The sequence below is a fragment of the Sus scrofa genome, chromosome 5 (assembly GCF_054392235.1).
Source record: "Sus scrofa isolate SSC_HxYL_T2T_F1_AM1 chromosome 5, Sscrofa_HxYL_maternal_Yorkshire_Landrace_v2.0, whole genome shotgun sequence".
Lineage (NCBI taxonomy): Eukaryota > Metazoa > Chordata > Mammalia > Artiodactyla > Suidae > Sus > Sus scrofa.
The window spans coordinates 70,873,330-70,900,932 of NC_139387.1; the positions used below are offsets into that span (position 1 = coordinate 70,873,330).

Genomic DNA, 27,603 nt, shown 5'->3' on the forward strand with positions numbered 1-27,603 from the left:
TTTCTCATGTGTGGAGCACACACAGCCCCTGCAGTCTCTCCCTCAGTATATCACTCACGTGCGCACACTCAGGGCCCTTTGGAGTGGGTAGGTGGTAATCTGCCTCCAAAGGATTCTTTCCTCCCCAGGGAACCTTCACCTCCTCCCTGGGACAAGCCTGGCAGCCTTTCCCCACAGATCAGAAAATTCCAGGTCCCCAGAAAAGAGTCCACTTCTCTTTCTCTCTCCCTTCCCTGCCTCCCCCCCCCCCGCCCCCCTGCCCCACAAATGAAGAAAAGCATCTTCTTTATAGTGAGTCTGTTGTATTTTCCTGTCAGCTCAGGGAGGCAGGGGTGGGGAGGGGGCAGGAACACCAAGCAAGCCGTGAGGAGCCCTGGTGGCAGCTGGGTGTTCTTCCTGGAAGAGGCAAGCTGGAAGGAAGGGACAAGGGAAAAGGCGTAGAGACTGCAGGAGGTGGTGAGAAAGGGAAGGGAGGAGAGAGAGGCAGAGGAGGCTGCGGAACCTGAGAGACATGGATCAAGTAAAGGGGAGAAGACAAAACTGGTAACCCCAACTTTCTTGGATCCTGAATCATTTGAGGGTGGGGCAGGGGGATTGGGGTCCGGGGACTATCAACTTTCGCAGGAGGTCCCCTCGGAGGGTTCCCTCTCTGGCCAGCTCCCCACCCCCTTCCCCTGGCAAAGCTCACCTTCCAGAAAGTTCTGCACAGGGTGAGTGGCAGGTCACTGGACACTCTCTCCCACAGGGCCTGTGCCCTGATTCGGAGAACTGAAGGTTTTGTTCTCTGGTAACAGGATTCTGCTGCCAGCAGGTGATGAAGGAGGGATTCCAGCCAGAGAGGCCCTCCTGCATGTTCCTGAACCCTTTGAGGCGACCTCCCTGTGGCGGAAGGCTCCTGTGAATCCAAAACATGTACCAGGCATCTGTGACTAGCCAGCTGCAGAGATCTGTGTGGTATTTGTCCCTGTGTTCAAGAGACAGCAGTGGAACTAGCGATCAGGAGGCCTGGGCCAGTCCACGCACTCGCTGGTGATCTTGGGCAATCATTTGAACCTCTCTGAGTTCCATTTGCATCTCTATAAAATACAGATGCTAATTTTGATCCCGTCACTATCAGCCTTGTAGGATTTTCATGTGGGTCAAATAGAGAATGTGAGATGGGTTTGTAAACCGAGCTGAGCTGCTTGGGTGATAAGGACTTGGGTCTGTGCACAGTGTGTCTAGGGTGCCTGCTTGGTGCGCAGGTCAGGATGTGAGTCTGTGGCTCCGTCAGTGCAGGGGGCGATGCATGCAGACTGGAGCAGCACCGTCTGGCAGTCAGGAGCCTTTGGATCTGGATCTGTCCCTGACTGGCTGTGTGATCTTGGGCTAGTCCCTGCCCTCTCGGGTCCCAGGGTTCTCTCCTGTACCATGACTGCCCTGTGCTTCATGCTTCAGATACTCAGCCAGGCAGGTCCAGTCCCACGCGCTCCCCTGGGACCCAAGAGAGCAGGGAGGGAGAGAGTGGAGAAGAGACCATCAAAGGACCAGGGCTTGAGGGAAAAGGGAAAGAGGAAGAAAGGGTGTGAGTGAGCCTCTGGAAAAGCAGAAGCAAGGCCCACTGAATGAGGGGGCAGGAGGCGGCCAGAGGCGCTGGGTCAGCTACATTCTTCTGGTCTGCAGGCCCAGGAGCCCAGCAGGAGATGCGTGGCGGGCAGGGGGTGGGGGGAGACAGCAGGTGGGCAGTGCCTCCTGGCAGGGCCTCAGGTGAGGGAATAGTTCTTCTGTTGCCGGCTGGAGGGACAAAGAATAAGAGGAGCAAATCTGTTCCTTCCCAACGCCTTGCTTCCAGCCCCTCCCTGGCTCCCAGACCCGACTTTTCCTGCACAGAGATGGCCTCCGGGCCACATCCAGACACATCCCAGGCTTGCTGCCCTCACCTCCGCCTCCCGCTCCCGCCTGCTTCTCCCATCCTGGGCCACCCCCACCCCTCTCTCCTCTCTGCCCCCTCCCTCCACCCCCCTTCCCTCCCCTCCTCCCTTCCCTCTCTTCACCCCTCCTCTTTGCCCCCCAGGTCCTTACTGGGCGCATTGGCAGGTCTTCTTCTCACTAAGGAGTCTCTTGATCTGAGACATCCGCTCCGCCCGGCGCTGTCCAGGGAGGAGAGGGGTGGTGAAGGTCCCAGGCCTCCAAAGGGAGGCTGCCCCGTGGAGGGGGGGATGGGGAAAGGTGGGAGAGGAGAAGTGGTGACTGCGGCTGAAGCCATCTGTCCCAGAATTAACTCTGTGGCTTCTTGTCTCTCCCTCCACTTGGGATCTGGGGTGGGACCCAGCCTGCGGTGAGGGCGCGGGGCAGCAGGTGGGCAGAGGGGGCCAAGCAGAAGAAGGCCACGGACACAGGATGTCCTGTGGGGGTGCCAGGGGGTCTGGGGAGGCTCACTCACCCTGCGGTGCCAGCATTTAACACAGACGATGCAGAACCCAGCGAGAAACAGAAGGCCTATGATCCCCCCTATCACAGAGGCCAGGAGCTCTGGCCAGGCCCGCGTGAATGCTGTGGGCAGAACTGCAAGGGAGAGAGGTAAGCTCAGCTCACTGCCCTCTGTCAGGGCACAAGGTACTCTCGGGGGCTCCAGAGGGCCTGGGTACCCAGCCACACTTGGGTCTGATCCTTATGCTGGGGGAGCAGGGCAAGGTGCTTGGGTTCTTCCGGGGCTACTGGGGCTGGAAGGAAAAGGCTGGGGAAGGAGTTCCCATTATGGCTCAGCAGGTTAAGAACCCAACAAGTATCCATGAGGACATGGTTTCAAGCCCCGACCTCGCTCAGCGGGTCGGGGATCTGGTGTTGCCGTGAGCTGTGGTTTAGTCCAGACTCGGCTCAGATGTGGCATCACTGTGGCTGTGGTGTAAGTTGGCAGCTGAGGCCCTGATTTGACCCCTAGGCTGGGAACTTGCATATGCTGCTGGCATGGCCCTAAAAAGAAAGGAAAAAGAAAAGGCAAAGGCTGGGGAAGAGGTTTTAAGGTTGAGAGAGATTACAAGTGACTCAGAAGCTAGAAGCAGCAGTCCAGGCCATGTGCCGTCTGTGTGTGTGTGTATGTGTGTGTGTGTGTGTTTGTGTGTGTGAGTGTGAGTGTGTGTATCTGGGTTTGAGAAGGAGCCAGGGAGGATCTTGGTTGGGGGGGGCCCATCCAAGGGCTATAGACCACAGGAACCTAAGACCACACCCCATCCCACTTCATCAGCCCTGTGTCCCGGCACCATACCCATAACCCACTGACTCCAGAGCAACTGGGAGGGTCCCGTAGTCGAGGACGCAGGGGCTTAGGGTGAGGCCATGGAACCTGGACCCTTGCTCACCCTCAACCTGGGATTCCAGCAGGACTTTGTCTTTGTCCCTCAGTAGACACCGCCACATCCCTGCCTCAGGGTCCAGCACCGTCACCAGCTTCCGCTGATCTGAGACTTTCATACTCTGGTTCCCCAGCTTCAAGCTCAGCACCACCTTCGGGGGGGTGGGTCCCAGCACCTCACAGGTCACTTCGTTCTTAGACTGAGTCACTGTGGAGAGACAAGAGCCTGAGCCTGGGAGCCGGGGCCTCTGGAATTCCTAGCACTTGTCTGCTCTAAAGGGATTCCACACACAATCCAAACAATGCATTGGGGAGTTCCCATCATGGCACAGCAGAGACAAGTCTGACTGGAAACCATGAAGTTGCGGGTTCGATCCCTGGCCTCGCTCAGTGGGTTGGGGATCCGGCATTGCCACGAGCTGTGGTGTAGGTCGCAGACGTGGCTCGGATCTGGCGTTGCTATGGCTCTGGTGTAGGCCAGAGACTGTGGCTCCGATTGGACCCCTAGCCTGGAAACCTCCAGGTGCCGTGGGTGTGGCCCTAAAAAAAAAGGACAAAAGACAAAAACAAAAAACAAAAAACAATGCATTGGGAGTTCCCGTTGTGGCTCAGTGGATTAAGAACCCAACTAGTATCCGTGAGGTTGCAGGTCTGATCCCTGGCTTCACTCAGTGGGTTAAGGATCCAGTGTTGCCGTGAACTGTGGTATAGGTCGCAGATGCGGCTCAGATCCCGAGATGCTGTGGCTGTGCTGTAGGCCTCAGCTGCAGCTCCGATTCGACCCCTAGCCTGGGAACTTCCTTATGCTACAGAAGGGGCCCTAAAAAATAAAATTAACACCCCTCTAAGAGCACATTTTCATGCAGTTATAGTAGAGGAAACATAGCTTTTGAGGTCTAGCTATTTAGATTTGAATTCCAGCCCCACGGTTTACCATCTGTGGGTCTCTGAATGAGCTATTTACCAACTTGAGCCTCACAAAATAATGAAATGGACAAATATATGCAGGGCTCTTGAATGGGGTGGCATGTGCAAAGCATCAAGCATGAGCCATTATTACTTATGAAGTTGTGATGATCGAGGAGATAAGGATGGGACAGAGTTCCTGTCGTGGCTCAGTGGTTAACGAATCCAACTAGGAACCATGTGGTTGCAGGTTCGATTCCTGGCCTTGCTCAGTGGGTTAAGGATCTAGCATTGCCGTGAACTGTGGTGTAGGTCGCAGACGTGGCTCGGATCTGGCATTGCTGTGGCTGTGGCCTAGGCCAGCAGCTACAGCTCTGATTAGACCCCTAGCCTGGGAACCTCCATATGCTGTGGATGTGGCCCTCAAAAAAACCACAAAGACAAAAAAAAAGGGGGGGGGATGGGGACACTGCCACCATCACTGTCATCCTAAGAGCAGATTTTGTGATCCTCTTTAGGAGAAGGCCAGCCCATGGAGGGGATGGGCTTAGTCAGGGTCACCCTAGGTTGGGCAGAGGGAGAACCAGAACCTGGTTCTGAGTCCATGACCTTGGGAATTCTAGTGGAGCCTGCACCAGGCTGCCTCTTGGATGTCAGGGAAGGACAGAGGATTCCAGCCTCAGTTCAAACCCAGCTCCCAAACCAGAGGGCCCTTGATGGGCTCCATCAGGTAACGAGGGCTTGGCATCCCTTTGGGGACCTGTCCTGGGCCAGAACCCTCCACCCCAGGCCCTGCCCTCCTCTTCTCAGCCTAGCGCCTCACCTCTCATCACCACGAGGTTCACTTCCCTGTGCAGCCTCCCCTCAGGGAGAACCAAGGTCAGGTTTCCAGAACCCGCGTACTGAGGCAAGGCCTGGAGCAGAGTGATCTGGAGCGGGAGCTTCTCCGCCATCCGGAGCTTGAGGTTCTGGAGAGACTTTTGCACAGTCACCTTCCTGTCCTTCAGGGAGAAGGTGATCCAGGACTGGGGGGAGGAAGCCCCCTTCGTCTGCCGCCACATCAGCTCCCCGCTCAGGCTCTCGGCTTCGAAGGTGAGTGGGAAGGAGAGCACCACCTGGTCCCCTTCCTTCACATAGACTGTGCTAGGAACCTTCTGGAAGGCTGGAGGGAAAGGGAGAGAACCCAGGTTCACACAGGGCGCAGTAGGCGTGCAGTGGGAGCGGCCAGGAGCCAGAAGGTGACCAGGGTGCCCCTCAGGCTCTTAAATTCCCATCTAGCTCTAGGCTCTCCTCTCTGGCTCTGCACCCCAGTGAGGTCCCGCAGCAGCTCCCCCTTCCCTGGAAAGCCCTCCAGGAACAGCCCAGGCACAGGGAGCCCCCTCCCTCCTCAGAATCCTGGAGCCCAGAGGGCATTTGGCCTGCATGGACTTGGGTCCATAAGGGATCCCCCTCACGAGATAAGAGCAGATCCTTGTATCCAGCTGACTACATGCCAGGCACGGTCCTAAGTGCCTTCCATGCATCCCATCTCGCATAACATGAGCTAGGCTAGACTGTTCCCATTTTACAGATCTGGAAACCAAGGCACAGAGACAGTCAGTAACTTGCCCAGGGTTACATGTTTAAGGCAGAGCCAGGATTTTAACCAGAGGCCAGACACTTCACCACCATGCTACCCGACCGCAGGTCACATAAGCACCCCGAGGACAGGGTCCAGGGTGGCATCTGCCTTCTGGGCTCTCAGTTCCTCTCGCAGTGCTTAGCTCGGGCTTCTGAGGGTGCGACGTCGAATTTCATCAGGGCTGGCTTGCTTCGGTTAGTGTCCCTGAGCAAGTGGAGTTGCCAGCTTGGTGGGAGGTGGGTATTGAGGCAACAGAGATGATAGATGCCCTTGATCTTCCTCTGGGCTTTCTCTGGGGGTCTCTGGGGCCCCTCACATCCTTATGTCCCCTGTCCCTTCCTTCTTCCATGTCCAGCACCCTGAGGGGTGACTATGAAGGAAGAGAGGGCCTGGCCTGTCGCTCAGGGCAGACTTTCGCTCTGGCCTCCGACCGACCGACCCCCCAAACCAGCCACACCAGCCACACTACAGCCACGAGCAGAGCCATGAGAGCAGAGGAGGGGGAGCTCGCGCAGAGAAGGAGTTGCACGCTCTTACCCAGCACGAAGATGTTACTCCTGAACACCAGTGTCTTCTGGTCCTGGGAGACAGTGCATGTCCAGAGGCCACTGTCCTCCAACCCCACCTGGGGCAGCAACAGGCTCTTGACGTCATTCTTGCTTTTATTCCCTGGACCTTTCCATTGCACTGTAGGGTGACTCCCAGAGGGGCCCTCCAGCGTCAGGGTCAGGCTCTGCCCCAGCAGCACGCGGGTGACACTGGCAGTCACTGTGGAGGGAGCAGGCCACCTTGTCACATATGCACTATCCCCAAGGAGAAGAGAAGAAGCCAGGACCCCAAGGGTGTCCCTCCGTCACCCCAGTCCCTGCACCTCCCTTCCGCCCATCCCCCAGCCCAAAGCAGGACTTCCCTCCCCCTCCCCCTTCCTCCATTCCTTGTCTCTCTCCCTTCTTCCTCTGCTTCTGGCCTTTCCTCCCCGCCAGCCTCACCCCCTGCCTGACCCAAGACCTGAGGAGGGTTTGAGGAGTTGTGGGGGCCTGGCTTATCCATCTCTGGACGGTTGAGATGCCACCAGCTCAGGCCCTGGCTTGGATGCGGGGTGGGGAGCCGAGAAGGAAGGCAGATTGGCTGGAGGTACCTTGGTCCCAGGCCTGCCCCACTCACGTCTGAACACCAGCAATTGCACCTCTATCCTCTTGTCTTCCACTTCGCAGATGTAAATCCCGGAGTCGGTTACTTCAAGATTCTTGATGATCAGGGGAAAGGATCCATGGTCCCACATGTTTTTTTTCGAATCGAGGCGAGAGCTCAACTCGGTAACTGAGGCTACATGGCGGGATGGAGGAGGTAGGGGTACCCTGGAGAGGGTGCTACCCACAACTCTTCTGATCTGAGTTGCTCATTTCTCCAGAATCTCCTAATCCAAGAACCCCAGACGTGTCAGGAGGTCCTGGCACATACATGTACTGAGCCAGGACAGTATCTTACTAACCGGATATCATATTTTCACTCCTACCCGCCAAATACTTTATGTGTGTCATCTCAGATAATTTTCTCAACAATTCTGGAAAATAGGTACTGCGTTGCTTATCTTGCAGACAAGGAAACTGAGGCTCAGAGACATTATGACATAGTTGCCCACACTCTTGCCTGCACATTATCGGCAGGAACACAAACCAGTAAAATTTCTTTGGGGGTAACGTGAGACAGCTACCTGAATTGCAGACGCACACACAGAACTAAACATCCACCAAAAAGGAGAGGCTAAATAGAGTTCACCCGTTCGGCAGAACGCTGTGAGGAGAATGAGGAGGCTCTTTACATTATGGGATGGAATAATACCTTTAAAACATTTTTTTTTTTTTTTGGTCTTTTCTAGGGCCGCATCTGTGGCATATGGAGGTTCCCAGGCTAGGGGTCTAATCAGAGCTGTAGCCGCCAGCCTATGCCTGAGCCACAGCCACGCCAGATCTGAGCCACGTCTGTGACCTACACCATAGCTCACGGCAACGCCAGATCCTTAACCCATTGAGCGAGGCCAGGGATCGAACCTGCAACCTCATGGTTCCTAGTTGGATTCGTTTCCACTGCACCATGACAGAAACTCCTCTGTAGACATTCTAAATTCCACTGCATCTGCTGGCTCTGCAGATGACTCCCAGCCCAACCTCTCTCCTTGATTCTGGGCCCACACTTCCAGTGGCGCAGTGGTTAACGAATCCGACCAGGAACCATGAGGTTGTGAGTTCGATCCCTGGCCTTGCTCAGTGGGTTAAGGATCAGCGTTGCCGTGAGCTGTGGTGTAGGTCACAGTTGTGGCTCAGATCCCATGTTGCTGTGGCTGTGGTGTAGGCCGGCAGCTGCAGCTCTGATTGGACCCCTAGCCTGGGAACCTCCATATGCAGCAGGTGCTGCCCTAAAAGAGAAAAAAAAAAAAGGAAAATCAAATTGTAGGAACAGAATAAAAATATCCATATAAAAGAGGTAAGAATTTTTAGAAAGGAGCACATTGTTTCAATCTCACAGGCGGTCATAGAAATGCAAATTAAAACAACAATGATATATTTTTCAACTATCAGATTACCAAAAAAAAAAAGTTTTAAATAATACCACTCAGTGTCAGCAATGGTGCTAGTGAGAGAGGTACACAATGACATTCTTCTCTAGACTTACTGTAAATGGTCAGACCTTTTCTGGAAGCAATCTGGCAGTATAGACCAACGATTTTTTAAAAGTTCATATCCCTAATTTCGTTTCTAGCACTTGATTATTAAAACAATAATTTTAAAATCCAAGCCAAATGTAGGTAGAAAAATAATAATTACAGGGCTGCTAACAGAGTACATTAGGCAAAAGGATAATGGCTGCATACTAGAGCATGTTCATTGGGTTGGCTCCCCAAATGATATTTATAAATAATTTTTAATGAAATGGAACATATTCATAATATACATTTTAAAAGTTGTATTAACATAACCTTTACTCTTCCAGTTATTTTTTCCCCATTGTTTGAACTGCAAAAATTACACAGATACAATACTTCCCGCTTCCTTTGCCGACCCTCCTACCACTGTAAACACTTTGCTGTGGATTCCACTATGCTTTTTACTTTCATTCGTTTTTCCTTTTATGGCTCATGCTTTTGGTATCAAGTCTGAGACCTCTTTGCTTAGACCCTGATGATTTTTTCCTATCTGTTATAATTTTACGATTAAGTTCAGAGTTCATTTTTAGTTCTTTTTTTTTTTTTTTTTTTTTTTTTTTTCTATTTTGTCCACCCCATGGCATATGGAGTTCCCCGGCCAGGGCTCAGATGCGAGCCGCAGTTGCCGCAGCACCAGATCCTTAACCCATTGTGCCTGGCTGGGGACTGAACCTGTGTCCCAGGACTCCAGAGACAGCCCCCCATCTTGTTTCACTACAGCAGGAACTCCCATTTTGAGGTGGTGTTTTTTGTTTGTTTGTTTGTTGCCTTTTAGGGCCGAACCCACAGCATATGGAAGTTCCCAGACTAGGGTTTGAATCAGAGCTGCAGCTGCCGGCCTGCGCCACAGCCACAGCAACGCCAGATCTGAGCCATGTCTGTGACCTGCACCACAGCTCACTGCGATGCCGGATCTTAACCCACTGAGCGAGGCCAGGGATCGACCATGCATCCTCATGAATACTAATCAGATTCGTTTCTGCTGAGCTACGATGGGAACTCCAACACACTTTTTTTAAGAACAGTTTTAACAGAAAAATTATGAAAATTATACAATGTCCATATACTCCATATTAAATGTCTCTTACTATTAACATCTTATATTAGTAAAATTTCCTTCAATTAATGCACCAATAATGATGCATTATTAGTAACTAAATACCTTCTTCAGATTTCCTTAGGTTTTTTTTTTTTGGTCTTTTTGTCTTTTCTAGGGCCGGCTTCCCATGGCATATGGAGGTTCCTGCACCACAGCTCACTGTGATGCCGGATCCTTAACCCACTGAGCAAGGCCAGGGATTGAACCTGCAACCTCATGGTTCCTAGTTGGACTCATTAACCACTGTGCCACGACGGGAATTGCAGTCTTCATAAGTTTAATTATGGTGTGTCAGTGTAGATTTTTTTTTAGGTTTATCCTGCTTAAAGTTTGCTCAGCTTCTTGAATATACAGGTTAATATCTCTTGCCGAATTTGCAGTTTTCAGCCATTATTTTTTCCAATACCTTTTCGGTTCCCTTTTCTTTTTCTTCTCCTTCTGGGACTCCATTGACACAAATGTTAGATCTTTTGTTATGGTCCACATGGCTTTGTTCCCTATGACTTCGTTCATTTTTTCCGTCTTTTTCTCTTTGTTGTTCACACTGTGTGATTTCTATTGTTCTGTCTTGCAGTTCACTGATTCTTTCCTCTATCCCTTCCATTCTGAGGTTGGGTCCATTCACTGATCTTTGTTTTCAGGTTATCATATTTTTCAGTTCTAAAATTTCCATTTGGTTCTTTTTTTTGTCAGGAAATATCGATTTTAATTTCTGCATATATTTTGGTATTTATGTTTCTATGTATATACTTTTTTCTTTTCTTTTTTTTTTTTTGTTTCCCCAATAATTTTTTTTCTACTGTACAGCATGGTGGCCCAGTTTCTCACATTGTCATGCTCCATCATAAGGGCCTAGACATCGTTCCCAGTGCTATACAGCAGGATCTCATTGCTAATCCATTCCAAAGGCAATAGTCTGCATCTATAAACCCCAAGCTCCCAGTCCATCCCATTCCTCCCCCTCCCCCTTGGCAACCACAAGTCTATTCTGCAAGTCCATGAATTTCTTTTCTGTGGAAAGGTTCATTTGTGCCGTATATTAGGTTCCAGATATAAGTGATATCATATGGTATTTGTCTTTATCTTTCTGACTTACTTCACTCAGTATGAGAGTCTGCTGCAAATGGCATTATTTTGTTCTTTTTTATAGCTGAGTAGTCTTCCACTGTGTATATATACCCCATCTTCCTAATTCAATTATCTGTTGATAGACATTTGGGTTGTTTCCATGTCTTGGCTATTGTGAATAGTGCTGCAATGAACATGCGGGTGCATGTGTCTGTTTTAAGGAAAGTTTTGTCCAGATATATGCACAAGAGTGGGATTGCTGGATCATATGGTAGTTCTATGTATAGTTTTCTAAGGTACTTCCATACTGTTCTCCATAGTGGTTGTACCATCCATTTGGTTCTTTTTTATGATATCCTCTATTTCTTTGCTGAGACTTTCTATGTTTCATTTGTTTCAAGGATGTTTGTAACTGCTTGCTGAAAAAAAATTTTCAATCATGGTTGCTTAAAATTGTCAGATAATCCTAACATCTCTTTCGTCTCAGTGTGGGCATCTGTGGCTCTTTTTTCTATCCAGTTTGAGATGTTTCTGGTTCTTGGCACTGTGAGTAATTTTCAATTGGAACCTGGACATTTGGGTGCTATGTTGTGAGATTCTGCATCTTATTTAAGCCTTCTATTTTAACTGGCTTTCTTTGACCACTCTTATTACTGCCAGTTAGAGGAAGAAATCTAGGTTCTCTTCTCATCCTCCATTGTGCTGGGAGGGGATGCTCCTCATAGGGGGTCAGGAAGTTCCAGCTCCCCACCTGGTCTCCACGGACCCTGCAGTGGAGGCGGCCTCGTTATTACTGGGCGATGGTGAAGGTCCTGACTCTCCACTGACCTCCTCTGATACCACCTCAGCACAGAAAGGTCCCTCCTTATTGCTGGGTGGGGGTGGAAGTCCAGGACTCCCCTGTGGTCTTTACTGACATTGCAGGGTGGAGGAGCCTTGTCACTGGCTGGTGGTGATGCAAGCCCCATTCTCTACTTGGCATTCCCTAACCCCATTCCAGTAGGGGTTTGGGGTACCTCATACAGCCTCAGGGGTGGGGTGGAGCTTTAGGCTCCTATTCAGACTTTGCTGGCATGGGTGGGAGTGGGGCCACAGTTTCATCTCTGGCATTTGGCTGGAATAGAGCAGTGATTATCTTGAGAATTTTTTGTCTTACTGGGCTGCTTCTTTCCCGGTCCTTTGGCTAAAGAGGGCAGACTTTTGTTGAGGGTTATTTTTATCTGCATCTATCAGAGCTTCCAGGCTGCCGGCTTCTTCAGCTCCAAGACTGGGGTAGGTGAGGCAAACAGAACACTAGCTACCATGTTGTTCCTCAGGCCCTGTGGTCCCTACCAGACTGCCCCCTCTCAGCATCTTTCAGAATCTTTTTTGGTTTTTTTGTTTGTTTGTTTTGTTTTTTGTCTTTTTGCCATTTCTTGGGCCGCTCCCGTGGCATATGGAGGTTCCCAGGCTAGGGGTCTAATCGGAGTTGTAGTTGCCAGCCTACGCCAGAGCCACAGCAACTCGGGATCCGAGCCATGTCTGCGACCTATACCACAGCTCACGGCAACGCCGGATCTTTAACCCACTGAGCAAGGCCAGGGATTGAACCCGCAACCTCATGGTTCCTAGTCGGATTCGTTAACCACTGTGCCACGTCGGGAACTCCTCAGAATCTTCTTATGTTTGTTCTACCTATAATGTCTAGGGTTTGCAGTTGTATTTAGTATAAGAAACAGTGAGAAGTATGTTACTATGAACTGAATTGTGTCCCCCCACCCAAAAAAAATTTGTATGTTGAAGCCCTAACATGCAATGTGATGACACTGGAAATGGGGACTTTAGGAGGTAATTAGATTTAGTTGAGGTCAATAGGGTAGGACCTTCCGGGGTGGTGGTGGGGATTAGTGCCCTTATAAGGAAAGACACCAAAGAACTTTCTTCCTCTCTGTCTCTGTCATGTGAGGACACAGTGAGGAGGTGGCCATCTGCAAGCCAGGAAGAAAGCTCTCTTCAGGACCTCCAGCCACCAGAACGGTGAGAAAATAAATTTCTGTTTGAGCCGCCCCATCCATGATATTTTATGGCAGCCCAAGCCAATTAATACATATGTCTACTCAGTATTCCTGAAAGCCCTCATTTTTTAAAATTACCTACATTATTTCCCACAGTCGTACCTTAGTTCAACCCTTTCCTCATTAGTGAGTAATCAGTTTGAATTCTATGCTTTCATATTATAAGCAGTGCTTATAACAACATCCTTTCACCAGTATCATGAAATAGTCTTGATTTTATTTCTACCAAAAAGAGTTTCCAGAATAGCTATTTATAGGTAAAAAGGTTTTAGGGTTTTGTATTTAATAAATATTGACAGATTACTATAACAGTTAGTCTAATAATTAATTGCTCCATCATAATATTATGCTATGAGGGAGCAGGATAAAAGGTTTGTACAGTATATCATCTGTGTAAATAATATATATTTTCCACACTAAACAAAGAAATAAGTGAAAATGTTAACAGCAGGTATCTCTGAGTGGAGGAATTATATGTGTGTTTGATTTTCTTCCTTGTTCTTTTCTGCATTTGCCAGATATTCTATAATGAGCACATAATACTTTAAAAATCTGGAGGAAAAAACAGTAAGATCAATACAATTTACATAAAGGAAGTAACATATTGAAAAGTGCACATTAATATACAGTCACATCTTACTATAGCAGATGCCATTTCGACAAAATTTGTTATCAAAAAAAAAAAAGATATCTAAAGATCAAGCAGGTTCATTGATTTCACATCTCCGAATTCCTCCTACAAAGACATTTGCACCTGTGTCCAAAGAAACAAGGTTCGATGCCCTGAAGAATTGTTTGTGATAGCAATGAACTGAAAGTAGCCTAAATGTCCAACAATATGGGATTAGTCAGGTAAATCGTGGCATAATTATACAAGAGAACTGTGCGGTCATAGTTGGAAGTCACACAACATTGTAAAGCAATCACACTCCAATAACACAAATTTAAAAAAAAAAAATGAGGGAGTTCCTGTCGTGGCGCAGTGGTTAACGAATCCGACTAGGAACCATGAGGTTGCGGGTTCGGTCCCTGCCCTTGCTCAGTGGGTTAACGATCCGGCGATGCCGTGAGCTGTGGTGTAGGTTGCAGACGCGGCTCGGATCTCACGTTGCTGTGGCTCTGGCATAGGCCGGAGACTACAGCTCCAATTGGATCCCTAGCCTGGGAACCTCCATATGCCGAGGGAGCGGCCCAAGAAATAGCAAAAAAAAAAAAAAAACGAGAAAACACACCAGGAAAAAAACAAAGAACTATGCAGTCACTGAAAAGAAATGAGACAGAAATACAGAGAGAGACAGATACATGCAGATATAAATAGATGCACACACATATTGCATATAGAACAATTCTCAAAATATCTGCGTAATTTTAAGGGGGAAAAAAACAAGGTTAGAACCAGGTGCATTGTTACAATGTGCTCACCTCCTGAATGTCTTTTTCGTTTTTTATTATATTATACCCCCAGCACCTAGAATATTACCTAATTACCTAGCACATGTAGTCTCTCTCTCTATGCATAATGTGTGTGTATGTATGTATATGTGTGTATGTGTGTATATAATACACATATATATGATGAATTGATTTTATGTAAGAAAAGAGGGGAGCGTATACATATGTGCTTCTACATGCATAGCTCAGCTATTGAAGGAAACATAGAAACTGATCAAAATTATTGCCTCTGGGGAAGGGAACTGAGGAACTGGGGATCAGGAGTAGGAGGGAGATTTATTGTCACTGTATATCATTAGTCTGGTTTAAAATTTTTGCCATGTGCCTCTATTACTTTTTCAAATCATTTTAATTTTTGTTTTGTTTTTTGTCTTTTTTAGGCCCGAATCCATGGCATATGGAAGTTCCCAGGCTAGGGCTCTAATCCGAGCTATAGCCACTGGCCTACGCCACAGCCACAGCAACACCAGATCCAAGCCGCATCTGTGACGTACACCACAGCTCACGGCAACGCCAGATCCCTAACCTGCTGAGCCAGGCCAGGGATCGAACCTGCAACCCACGGTTCCGTCGGATTCAATTCTGATATGCCACGACAGGAACTCCCCACATTCATTTTCAATAAAGATGGTTTCCTACGCACTGGGGCCAGCCAGCCCTGACTGCACCGAGGATGACCCCACAAGAAAGCCTAGGCTGCAAGTTGAGACACCAAAGCCACAGCCCAAATCCAGCCACAGTGCCGCCTCTAACTAGGCACGAGAGCTTGGGGCAGAAACTTCCTCTCCCTGGGCTTCAGTTCCTCACTAGTAAAATCAGAGTCTTGCACTAGAGCTGTATTACCCAAGCTTCAATTATTTCCGCACCTCATACATGATTTTGCCCAAATCTACCTGTCTTATTTATGTAATGTCTTTAAATGGATTCACTTTTTAAATTACATTTTTTTGGCCACGTCCATGGCATGCAGAAGTTCCTGGGCCAGGGGACAAACCTGAGCCAAAGCAGTGACAATGCTGGATCCTTAGCAGACTGAGCCATGTGGGAAATCCCCTGATTAATTTAATTTAATATTTATTTATTTATTTTAGGGCCACACCCACAGCACATGGAAGTTCCCAGGCTAGGGGTCAAATTAGAGCTGCAGCTGGCAGTGTACGCCACAGCCACAGCAACCCAGGATCTTAGCCAAAATTAATTTATTTTAAAAAGAAATTATATATTGCTGTAATAAGCAGAAAGCCAGTATCACCTGGTATAAACAGAAGGACTGTTTTTTTAAAAAAAAGAAAACCCAAAAACTAAAAACTAAAAATAATGTTATTATAACTACCACTTAAAACTAAACTTGAGCCACTAATTAGCCATTTTTTAAAATTCTTTTTTGATTCTTAACCCACCACACCGCAGTGAGAACTCTTGCTTAACCTTAATAGCACAAAAGGAGTTACAGAGAGTATATGGCTCCTGATGTGATGAAACTGGTAGTATAAAACATCACCTATAAAATGGTCTTATCAAAAAATTGAATCTATGCACCAGTGTTCACAGCAGTGCTATTCACAATAGCCAAGACATGAAAGCAACCTAAATATTGAATGCATACAGAAGATGTGGCACATAACACACCGTGGAATATTACTCAGCCATAAAAAAGAATGAAATAATGCCATTTGCAACAACATAATGAGCTAGATATTATCATACTATGTATAGTAAGTCAGAAAGAAAAAGACAAATACCAAGTGATATCACTTATATGTGATTCTAAAACATGACACAAATGAAGTGATTTACAAAATAGAAACAGACTCACAGACACAGAAAACAAATTTATGGTTCCCTAAGGGAAAAAGGAGTGGGAGAGGGATAAATTAGAAGCTTGGGATTAGCAGATACAAACGACTATATATAAAGTAGAGGAGTTCCCGCTGTGGCAAAACGGGATTGGCAGTGTCTTGGGAGCATTGGGACATAGGTCTGATCCCCAGCCCTGCACAGTAGATTAAGGATCCAGTGTTGCCACAGCTTGGATCTGATCCCTGGCCTGGGAATTCCATATGCCTCAGGGTGGCCAAAAAAGAAAAAAAAATTTTTTTAAATAGATAAACAATAAGTCCTACTGTATAGCACAGGAAACTAGATTCAATATCCTGTAATAAATCATAATGGAATAAAATATGAAAAGGAATATGTGTATAACTGAATCACTTTGCTGTACACCAGAAACTAACACAACACTGTAAATCAACTATACATCAACAAAATAAAATAAAATGAAGGCGTTCCTGTCGTGGCACAGCAGAAACAAATCCGACTAGGAACCATAAGGTTGCGGGCTCGATCCCTGGCCTCTCTCAGAGGGTTAAGGATCCAGCATTGCCTTGAGCTGTGGTATAGGTTGCAGACTCGGCTCGGATGCTGCGTTGCTGTGGCTGTGGTGTAGGCTAGTGGCTACAGTTTCGATTTGACCCCTAGCCTGGGAACCTCAATATGCCATGGGTGGGGCCCTAAAAAAACAAAAGATAAAAAAATTTTTTAATTAAAAAAGTAATTTTAAAAAGTGAAATAAAATAAAATGAAAAAAAATAAAGTGATGGGGCTATATATGTTTTTTAATATGGAATAGTTATTAAAATTGTAATAAGTCACTGAAAAAATTGCATGCAACCTTGATCAAGTCTCTAGAGTTAACCACCAATATACAGGAGATTCAAAGGACAGAGGAACGTGTTAAATGGTAACACCATGCAAAACTCAACAGGACAGTTGCCTGATTTCTTCAACAATCAGTTGCAAGAGGGGAAAAAAAAGTAAATGTATAAATTCAAAGAGATTTAAGGGACATATCAAGCAAATATTATGCATGAATTTTTATTAGAATTCTGATTCAAATAGACCATTATGAGGCAACTGGGAAAATTTGAACACTGGACATTTATTGACATTAAGGAATTTTTTTTATGGCCATGCCTGCAATAAACAGAAGTTCCCAGGCTAGGGGTTGAATTGGAGCTGCAGCTGTCAGCCTCCACTGCTGCCACAGCAACACCAGGTCCAAGCTGCAGCTTGCAACAATGCCAGATAGAACCCACATCCTCACAGAGACAAAGTCGGGTCCTTAATCTGCTGAGCCACAATGGGAACTCCCAAGTAATTTTTTTTTTTTTTTTTTTTTTGTCTTTTTGCCATTTCATGGGCTGCTTCCGCGGCATATGGAGGTTCCCAGTCTAGGCGTCAAATTGGAGCTGCAGCTGCCGACCTATGCCAGAGCCACAGCAACCTGGGATCTGAGCCATGTCTGCGACCTACACCACAGCTCATGGCAATGATGGATCCCCAATCCACTGAGCAAGGCCAGGAATCAAACCCGCAACCTCATGGTTCCTAGTCGGATTCCTTAACCACTGAGCCACGACAGGAACTCCTTTCTTTTTTTTTTCCCCAAGGAATTATTTTTAATGGGTGATAGTTATGCTGTGGATATATTTTTTTGAAGTTCAGTTGATTTACAGTGTTTCAAGTGTACAGCAAAGTGATTCAGTTTTTTTATGTACGTATATCTACAGATACATATATATACAGATATTCTTTTTCGGAGGCCTTTCCATTATAGATTATTACAAGATATTGAATATAGATCCCTGTGCTATACAGTAGGTCCTAACTGTAGATATATTTTTTAAAGAGTCCTTACAAAAAAATAAATAAATAAAAGTCATTACATTTTAGAGATACAGACTAAATCATTTATAGATGTTTTGACATAAGTCTGGTATTTGTTCTGCAATAATATGGTGATGGGGGCCTGGGAATACAGATGAAACAAAACTGGCCACAAATTGCTAATCGTTGAAGCTGAGTAGGACACATGGGGGGGGTTCATTATATAATGATCCTACTTTTATATAAAATTGGATTTTTCATAATTTAAAGAAAATATTAAAAATAAACAATGAAATGCAGACAATGATAAATCTAATAAATTTATAAAATAAAAAATATATTTACAAAAACATATCTCAGGCTGGTGGCATTTTTCTACTTTTGACTCATGTGACACTCCTATTCAAAAATGTGAGCGGTCACATTAGAGGCCACACCCAGAAGAAAGAAAAGTATTTAAAGAAGAGCATGAGGTGTTCCCTTCATGGCTCAGCGGCTAACAAACGCAACTAGTATCCGTGAGGATGCGGGTTTGATCCCTGGCCTTGCTCAGTGGGTTAGCGATCCAGCATTGCCGTGAGCTGTGGTGTAGGTTGTAGACGTGGCTTGGATCTGATATTGCTGTGACTGTGGTGTAGGCCAGCAACTGTAGCTCCAATTCGACCCCTAGCCTGGGAACCTCCATATGCCACGAGTGTGGCCCTAAAAAGCCAAAAAAAAAAAAAAAAAAAAAAGCAAAAACTCCTTTATTGCAAATATGTTCCTAAGAAATATTGAAAGCTTAATTCTCTTCATTTTAAAAGCCAAAAAAAAAAATCATTCTGCTGCTTTTTTTTTTCTTTTTGGTCACACTTGAGACACGTGGAATTTCCCAGGCCAGGGATCAAACCTGCACCACAGCAGCAACCCAAGTCGCTGCAGTGACAACACCAGATCCTTCACTGGCTAAGCCACCAGGACCTGCTCACTCTGCTGCTTTTTTCTCTTTTTGTGACCACACTTGCAGCATGTGAAATTTCCTGGGCTAGGCGTCGAATCAGAGCTGCAGCTGAAGCCTACGCCAGATCCTTAACCCACTGAAAGAGGCTGGAGATTGAACCCACATCCTCACAGAGACTATGTTGTGTTCTTAGCCCTCTGAGCCACAACAGGAGCATAATTTTTTTTTTTTTTTTTTTTTTTGGTCTTTTTGCTATTTCTTGGGCCGCTCCCGCGGCATATGGAGGTTCCCAGGCTAGGGGTGGAATTGGAGCTGTAGCCACCGGCCTACGCCAGAGCCACAGCAACTCGGGATCCGAGCCGCGTCTGCAGCCTACACCACAGCTCACGGCAACGCCGGATCCTTAACCCACTAAGCAAGGGCAGGGACCGAACCCGCAACCTCATGGTTCCTAGTCGGATTCGTTAACCACTGCACCACGACGGGAACTCCAGGAGCATACTTTTTAATGGCAGTGAACAAAGTATCATGGATCTGTGGCAACAATATTCAGGAAATCATGGGTCTTATAGGATAGCAATTCTTTGAATGTCCATTAAAATACATTTATGAGGAGTTCCCGTAATGGCTCAGCTGTTAACGAATCTGACTAGCATCCATGAGGATGCAGGTTCGATCCCTGACTTCACTCAGTGGGTTAAGGATCTGGCATTGCCATGAGCTTTGGGGTAGATTGCAGACATAGCTCGGATCCTGAGTTGCTGTGGCTGTGGTGTAGGCCGGCGGCTGCAGCTCCAATTTGACCCCTAGCCTAGGAACCTCCATATGCTGCTGGTGTGGTCCTAAAAAACAAACAAACAAAAAAATAAAATAAAACAAAAATAAAATGAGCCCATGAATATTAAAATATTTAAATTAAAACGGACCACCAAAAGCCATTCCCCGGTACACCAGCACTTGGCATCGGGAGTGTCTGATCTTGGAGGGTGCTCTGAGCTTCTGTCTCCCAGACCCTCTGCGATCCCAGAGTTTACTAGGAGCTGGGCTCTGACATGAGGGGTGTCAGTCCCTGGGGCTTTCCTCCCAAAACAAGGAGTGAGGCCAACCTACCTTTGTGCCAGAAGCTGCCATGACCGCCCAGAATCTTGGTCTGGTTAGAATTTTTCCAATTGAAAGGTAGGTTCTTCTTCTGGGAAGAGTGGCACGGCAGCTCTGCGAGATCTCCTGCCTTACCCAGCACCAGATATTTTTCCTGAGTGCCCGATGCAGCTGGGAGCATCGCTAGGCGGAAAAAGAGGGGGCGGTCAGGACTTGAGGTTGCAGCTGCCCTGCCTCTGCCCCCACCTGCTATTTGCCTTTCCCAATCATCCCAGTTTGAGTCTGAGCACTCACCCAGTTGCAGCACCAGGAACAGGTGCCTCAGAGAGGTTCCTGGGTCCATTGTGGTTTTGCCGAGACAGGCAGGGACCTGAGCCTTCCCCCGCAGAACAGGCAGGGCCTGAGGGAGATACTCGTCATCAGTCAGCAGGCACGCAGTGGGCCTGGGGCCCCTTCAGATGGCCAGACTGGGAACTCAGCATGCAGAACCTCTAAACTGACACCCACAGGTACGTGCCACACGTGTGGTGCCTCCACCAGGGGTGGGTTCTCTGCCAGGCGGGATCAGGAAAGGACTCCCAAGGAGTTCCTGCTCAGCGGGTTAAGAACCCAACTAGTATCCATGAGGATGCAGGTTCGACCCCTGGCCTCGCTCAGTGGGTTAAGGATCTGGCATTGCAGTGAGCTGTAGTGTAAGTCACAGACGCGGCTCGGATCCTTGGTTACTGTGGCTGTGGTGCAGCTCTGATTCGACCCCTAGCCTGGGAACTTCCATATGCCACAGTGTGGCCTTAAAAAGAAAAGAAAAGGACTCCTGGAGAAGATGGTAAACGGGTGGGGACCAAGAGCAGGGAGCCAGGATAGGACTTTGCACAGAGAAGGATGAAGCCGATTTGCCAGATGGCACCCTTCAGCTCCTGAGCAAAAGATGAGCTGTGGGGAGGCCAACACAGGAGACAGGGTTGCAAGAATCCTGGTGAGAGAATGAGGCCTGAACTCAGAGAGACCAACGATGTGAGGGGTTCTGAATTACCATCCCTGATTCAGTGTGAGGGGTGAGATCAGAGAACGAGCAGGGGGTGCTGCTCTGCTCGCTGTCAGACTGGCCCTGGGAGTCAGAGTCGCTTTTCAGAGTTTAGGCAGAAAAATGGTTAGTGTGGGCTTGAAAGACAGAGGCTGTGGGGGAGGTGGTCGCGGAATGGCTCGGAATGGACCTCGAGAATGGGAGGCACCGGACTGGAGCCATGATTCCCAACCTGCAGTCACAGATCAGCAGCAGCAGCTGTCACCTGAGAAAGGCGGATTCTCGGCTGAATCAGAAGCTGGGGGTGGGCCCAGCCGTCTGCACAAACCTCTGGGTGACTGATGCAGGCTCAAGTCTGAAAACCCTGAGCTGGCTGGCAAGGAAGGGGAGGGGCATCCCACTGCCTGCGGCGTGCAAAGTGAGGGCTGTGGAAGGAAGCAGGTGGTGGTGGTGGTGGTGGTAGTGGTGGTGACAGTGAGCCTGACCTTGAACCTTGACAGGCAAGCTACAGTGTCAGGGCTCGGCTCTGAAGGCCAGTGGGAGCCTTGCTGGGGTTTTGAGCAGTGATGTGATGTGGTCTTTGTAGAGCCTTAGGAAGTTGGACACGGTAACGGGACCAGGAGCCACGGAGGGAGCAGGTGCTCATGGAAGGCCACCAGACAGTGACAGAAAGGCAGGCGGGGGCAGACTCAAGTGTCTCTGAACTCTAGGCTCAGCCTGTAAGCGAGCATCAGAGCAGTGATGGCTCTGGGGACAGTGTCAGCATGCACCTGGCCTGGAGCTGGTGCATCCAGACATACTTTGTTCTCCCCCGAGCTTGGTCGTTGGCTCCCCTGGAGGCTACCTTTGCAGTGATCCATCCACCCCAAACTCCCACAGCCCCTGGCTGACACCCTCTTGGGTATGACCCACTTTCTACGTTTGGGTGCGATGATTGGGGTTCCTGCCTCTCCTCCAACAGCTTGATCTCCTCTGGGATGGAGATGACGGTCCAGCCAGCAAAGCCACCACTGGCACCAGCTGGATCACAGAGAAGGATCTGTGTTTGGTTAACTTTTTTATTTGATTTGACTTTAAGTTTAACTGATTTATTATGTTTTTTTTAATTTTAATGATTTTTATTTTTTCCATTGCAGTTGGTTTATGGTTAACTTTTTTTTTTTTTTTTTTTTTTTGGTCTTCTTTTTTTAGGGCAGCACCTGCGGCGTATGGAGGTTCCAAGGCTAGGGGTCGAATCAGAGCGGTAGCCACTGGCCTACGCCACAGTCTCAGCAATGGCAGATCCTTTACCCACTGATCGAGGTCAGGGATCGAACCCACAACCTCATGGTTACTAGTCGGGTTCATTAATCACTGAGCCACAACGTGAACTCAGGTTTATGGTGAACTTTAAATTGAACAAAAGAGGGAAAATCTTTTACATTTGGAGTGGATAAACAATGAGCTGTATAGCACAGGGCATTGTAGCCAATCATTTGTGATGGAACACGATGGAAGACAATATGAGAGAAAGAACATATATATATGTATGACTCGGTCACTTTGCTGTACAGCAGAAATTGGCAGAACATGTAAATCAACTCTAAGAAAATTTAAGACGGATTACTTTTTACTGTGTTCGGTATATTAATTCTGTTACTAAAAATGGGTCTTTAAGTGCCGTACGCATCCAACTCTGGCCAGATGAAGACAAGTCATCCAGATTCACGTTACTTATTCTTGTGTCCATTCCCCCAACCCCTCTCCTCCTCTTTGCCCTGCTGTCTGCAAGGACAGCGACCGCTGTATACCTTAAACACCACGTCACCCAGGCTCCCTTGCCCTTCAGCTACTGGTTGGAGTTGGCCAATGAGAAACACCCACAAAAGATGGGAGGGTCAAGGCGAGAGGCTGACGTATGTTTCCTTACTTTCTTCTGGCTCTGAACACATTTTCTGGCAATGGCTATATTTCCTTCCTCTCCCCTCTTTCCCCTGGCTACCACAGCTCCTGTTCGTTCCCCCCAACCACAGCTCAAAGCTTCCCTGGGTTCCAGAAACACCATGTCAGCCTCTGCCCCTTCAGGAATCTGCTGGTGCCTCCACATGCTGGTTGGACCCCTGTCCACACCACTGCTAACCCCCTCTCTGCATTGTCCTGACCCATCTGAGGTGGATTCTGTTTCCTGCTGGGCATTGATCCATGATAGGAATGCAGCACGCAGATGGGTGCTGGGGGCTTGGTCCTCTTAATGAGGTTTAGGGGAAGATTGGGGGAAAAAAACCTCCTTCTAGTCACTCCATCTGCCTGAATGAGGAATTATCCAGGGCCTAACACATAGAAGAAGCTTGATACAATTTTCTCAAACCAGAGGGTAACAGGAAAGGAAGAGGGAGGCTAGGCACCAGCGAAGTTGTTTACAGGTGGCAGGGGGCATGGAGCACCTTAAGGGAAGGCCAGAGTGTGAGAGTAGGGTCAGGCACTCTTACATCTGAGAGTGGTCCCCACTGTCCCTCCATCCAGAGTCATCGTGTCCTTGGAGAGCAGAGAATGAAGGAATCTCCATGTGGATGACCTTTGCCTGGGGTGCAAAGTCGGTCTGTGAATTTTTTTTTTCTTTTTTTCTTTTTACGGCTGCACCTGCGGCATATGGAAGTTCCCAGGCTAGGGGTCGAACCAGAGCTGCAGCTGCCGGCCACAGCCACAGCCATGCCAGATCCAAGCTGAGTCGGAGACCTATATATGCTGCAGCTCACAGCAATGCCAGATCCTTAACCCACTGAGCAAGGCCAGGGACCAAACCCATGTCCTCTTGGATACTAGTCGGGTTCTTAACCCGCTGAACCACAATGGGAACTCCCAAAAGTCAGTTTGGTTGTCTGAGCAAGGCAAGGGACACTCTCACCTCGGCAGAGGAAGCTATGGGTTTCCAGCTGCTGTTTGCTTTGGTGCCTGGGGCTTCCGCTGCCACCATAGAGAGCAGGCCTTTGATCCCCACATCCTCAGCCTCCCCAGGGGCGCTCTGCCCCAGTACTAGCATCCTGTACACCACAGGCCCCTGAGAGAGGCTGGGAGGCCTGCTGGTCCCCGAGGCCCGGCGCCTCTCTCTCTCTCCCCCTGTTTCTCTGCTCACATCTGTGCGTTCCTGGATCTATGCTTCCCTGTGCTGAGGCCTCCCTCCACCTTCACTTCGGTCTCTCTTCCTCTGTGCCTCAGACGCCAGGGGGCAATTCTGGCTTTCCTGGTCTCTCCTCCTTTTGCATCCCTCCCCTCTCCAGCTGCCACTAGACATCTAGTCCCTCCTGACCTGGAAACAGTCATCCAGGCCTCTGGCCGGGACTCAGGCTTCCACAAACTTCCATGTGAAGGCAGCCTGCAGAGCATAGCCGGGACCCAGGGGTGGACGCCAGGGAGATGGCAGCAGCCAGCGTGGAAAAGGGCAAAGGACCAATCCGGAGAAACACACTGGGTCCCCAAGGGAGGATGAGGGAAGGGTGGGAGGGAAAGAAGGAGGCAGAGACAAACCCAGAGCAGCTCCCGAAAGCAGCAGCTGCACTGCACACAACCCACCATCACACGCAAAGCCCAGGGTCGCACAAACAAGGCAGCGGCAGAGGGAGCGATTTGAGGAAATTCTGAGAGGCAAGACACACACGCACGGCGGAACGGCAGCCCAGAAGAGAAGCCAGGAGTGATGAAAGCAGCAACGCACCACAGCCCCTCGGCCCACCCAGCTGCCCCCCGGGCCCCCCGGGCTGTAGAGCGAGGCTGGGGGAGGAAGAGGGCACAGCCCCACCACAGTGACAGTCTGTGGTCCCACAGGCCCTTTTATCTTCTCCCCGCGGCCCCCATCAGCCCCTCCAGCCCAGCCGCGGATGCGCCCCCCCACACACACCGCACGCTGCTCAGGGGCTTCGCCTGAACTTTCTAGAGACCTGATCCCCCTAAGGGACCCTTGTGGTTCCGTGGCTGCAACCTCCGCCATCCTCTCCTTGGCCTCAGCCACCCACGTGGGGGGAGCAGCGGCCTCCCCCCGCCACCAGCAAAAGGAGCCCCCCCCAGGCCCCTGCCTGCCCCCTCCGCGCACCCACCCTCGTCAAAGAGATTTCCTTCAACAAACCCTGGCTGAGGGGTCCGAACGTGCCAGGCCACCTCTCTACCCAACTCCATGGCAGCCGTCTCCCTGTCATGGCCAAGATCAGGCCCAGGTGCTGTGGGGCTTCACCCAGAACTGGTGGGTGAGGGGAACTCTTATCTCAGGGGGGCCCCTTCTCTCTCAGTGCCCGCTCACTGAGAGAGAGGGACATCTCCGGGTGGGCTCTGACCCCGGCCTCGGGGAACCCCTTCTTCTGGGGTGAAGAAGTCGGCCATTTTGTTCCAGCCCGGCCTGTACCCCGCGCAAGGCGACCTTTGTCAAAACATGAAGTGCGGTGACCCCCCGCATCAGGCTCTCCTCTCAGCCTGGCCCCCCCCACAACACTGGCCCCACAAGAGCAGTGTATTCTGGAAGACCTGTCCCGCCGGGAGTGAAATCTCTGAATTAGGGAGAACAGAGCCTTACTATTTTGAGGAACCTGACTGTAGGGAGGAGGCCCTTGGCCCAGAATCCAGCTACAAAAGGAAGGCAGAGCACCCCGGGGAGCAGGGCTGGAGGCCTGGGCAGTCTCAGGAGAGAAAAGGACTGAGGCTGTGAAGGCAGGAGCCTGGGGTCCTCCGGGGCATCCAGCTTGAGGGGTATCACCTCCTGCCCGGCCACCCCCCCAACACCCCAGCAAGCCCAGAGAGCGTCTGCAAATCCTTTTCTAACCCCCAGTAGCCTTCTCTTCCAGAGCAGCTGCACTGCCTAAAACCGATTCCTTTAGAACCCAGTTTTCTCATGACGCAATGACCCAAAAATATGTATCTATCACTTTTACAGCGTGGCATACCTAAGAGCTCGGTTTCAACCCTTTCTGGGAACTTTAGCTTTCAACTATTTTGTTAATCTTTTCAAGCTAATTAAAGTGGAAGTGCCTTTGGACATATGGCTCAAAAGTCCTCAAAAAATGCACCCAAGTCGACAAAAATGTGAAAACCCACATAAACAGAGCGCATTAGAGGAAGCTACATCCATCCTATGGCTTATGCGCTGCTGCAAATACGATTTTTGGGGTGAGTTATTGATGACTCTCACGGGAAAGGTTGATTTGGAGGAGAATTGTCTCTAGAGCAGATTCTACTTCTCTTTCGCCTTTTCTTGTCTTGTACTTTGTTTTCTGTTTTTCTTTTTTCTAGGCCTCGACCCTCCTTAATATCTGTTGATTCTTTCTAAGTCTTTCCCACCGCTTCTCTCTTTTCTTCCTCCTTTCCCCTCTCCCTGTTGTCATCGCCTCCACTGTCCATGACTAAGTGGCCTTTCTCAGCCCAGGGTCCTTCTCTGGTCTCAGAGTCCCAGCCAACACCCTTCCTCTGCAGGCACCAAGCTGTACACGGTGGGGATGCAAAGAGAAGTGTGGCGTAGTCCCTGGCCTCGGGAAGCACACATGTCCAGGGGGAAATCACTGTTCACGAAATGCAAGAGAAGCTGGCCAGAGCTGTGGGCAGAGCCCTGGAAATCCAGCACATTCCAGCATACCTGCTGCCACATTGCCCTCCCCTTCCCTGACCCCTGTGACAGAACCAAATCCAGTCTGTCTGTCCCTCTTACCTCTGGGCCTAGGTCTCTCTTCCCCTCTGCTTCTCTTACAGATGTGTCCCCCAGGGAGTCTGCTGGGAGAGTGCCTGTTACTTCTGCAGAGACTCGCTTAGACGTAGAGACAGGAAGCCCTGGGAGGGAGGCTCCTCCACGCACCAGGCCAGCCCCCAACGTCACCAGCTGGGGCTGGGGTCACCACCTCCTACCTCTTGGGGAAGAAGTCAAAGTGAAAATAACAAATTCAAGGGAAAAAAATTCAGCAAAATCCGGCCAGAGCCCAGAATGTCACCACAGTTCTTATTGGGTGACAAGAAAAAGTGTCACTGTGCTTTGTGTTGCGAGGCAAGAAAAAAACTGCATCAATGATACTACAATCTGGCCTGGGCTTCAGGGAAAGAAGTGGGAGGCAGTGGAAGGGCCTGTGATAGCAGTTGGGGTAAGCCCCACACAGCTCCTGGCTCCAGGGCCCCAGCCTTTGTCAGAGGGTGCTTCTGGGCTCCCGGTACCAGAGGCATTAGAGTTGGCTCCGTGTGATGGAAAGGGCCTGGGCTAAGAGGAGGCCTCTGAGACACCCAGTGACCATGCACCAGGCTCCTTTCCTCGGGGCCTTGTCTCTGGCCTCATATATTTCTCTCTAACCCGGATCTCTAATGAGCACCATGTGCTGGCATCTACCTGCCCACTGGGCTTCTCCACTTGAATGGTCACCAGACAGAGCAAATTCCATGTGCCCCAAACCAAACTTATCACCTGCCCACCCCTACCCTTCAAACCTACTCCTTGTTCAAGTTTCCTACTCACTGAAGGCTTCACCATCCACCAAGTTGTGCAGGCCCAGGGAAGCCAGTGTAATCTTGGGCTTCTTCCTCACCCAACCCCTCCCACATATTGACTTACCAATTCCCTTGGATGCCACCTTCTAAGTAGCTCTAAAGTCTGTCTGAGTCCCTGGTACCACTCCAGTGCCATCATCATCCTTTGCCTGGA

The 27,603-nt window shown here is 49.2% G+C and overlaps 1 protein-coding gene across 4 annotated transcripts; it reads right to left on the reverse strand.

Moving 5' to 3' along the window:
* Window positions 1–285: 285 nt before the first annotated feature.
* CD4 (CD4 molecule) lies at window positions 286–26,739 on the reverse strand. Of its 4 annotated transcripts, XR_014845328.1 has the most exons (11): window positions 26,629–26,739; window positions 20,234–20,339; window positions 19,952–20,122; window positions 7,023–7,184; window positions 6,396–6,626; window positions 5,061–5,399; window positions 3,339–3,539; window positions 2,423–2,544; window positions 2,062–2,129; window positions 689–1,773; window positions 286–410 (listed from the first exon to the last, which is right to left on the reverse strand). XR_014845328.1 is itself a non-coding variant. In NM_001001908.3 (10 exon segments), coding segments are annotated over 9 exon segments (1,374 nt in total). In that variant the 5' UTR covers window positions 20,283–20,339; window positions 26,629–26,733; the 3' UTR covers window positions 286–1,742.
* Window positions 26,740–27,603: the final 864 nt, after the last annotated feature.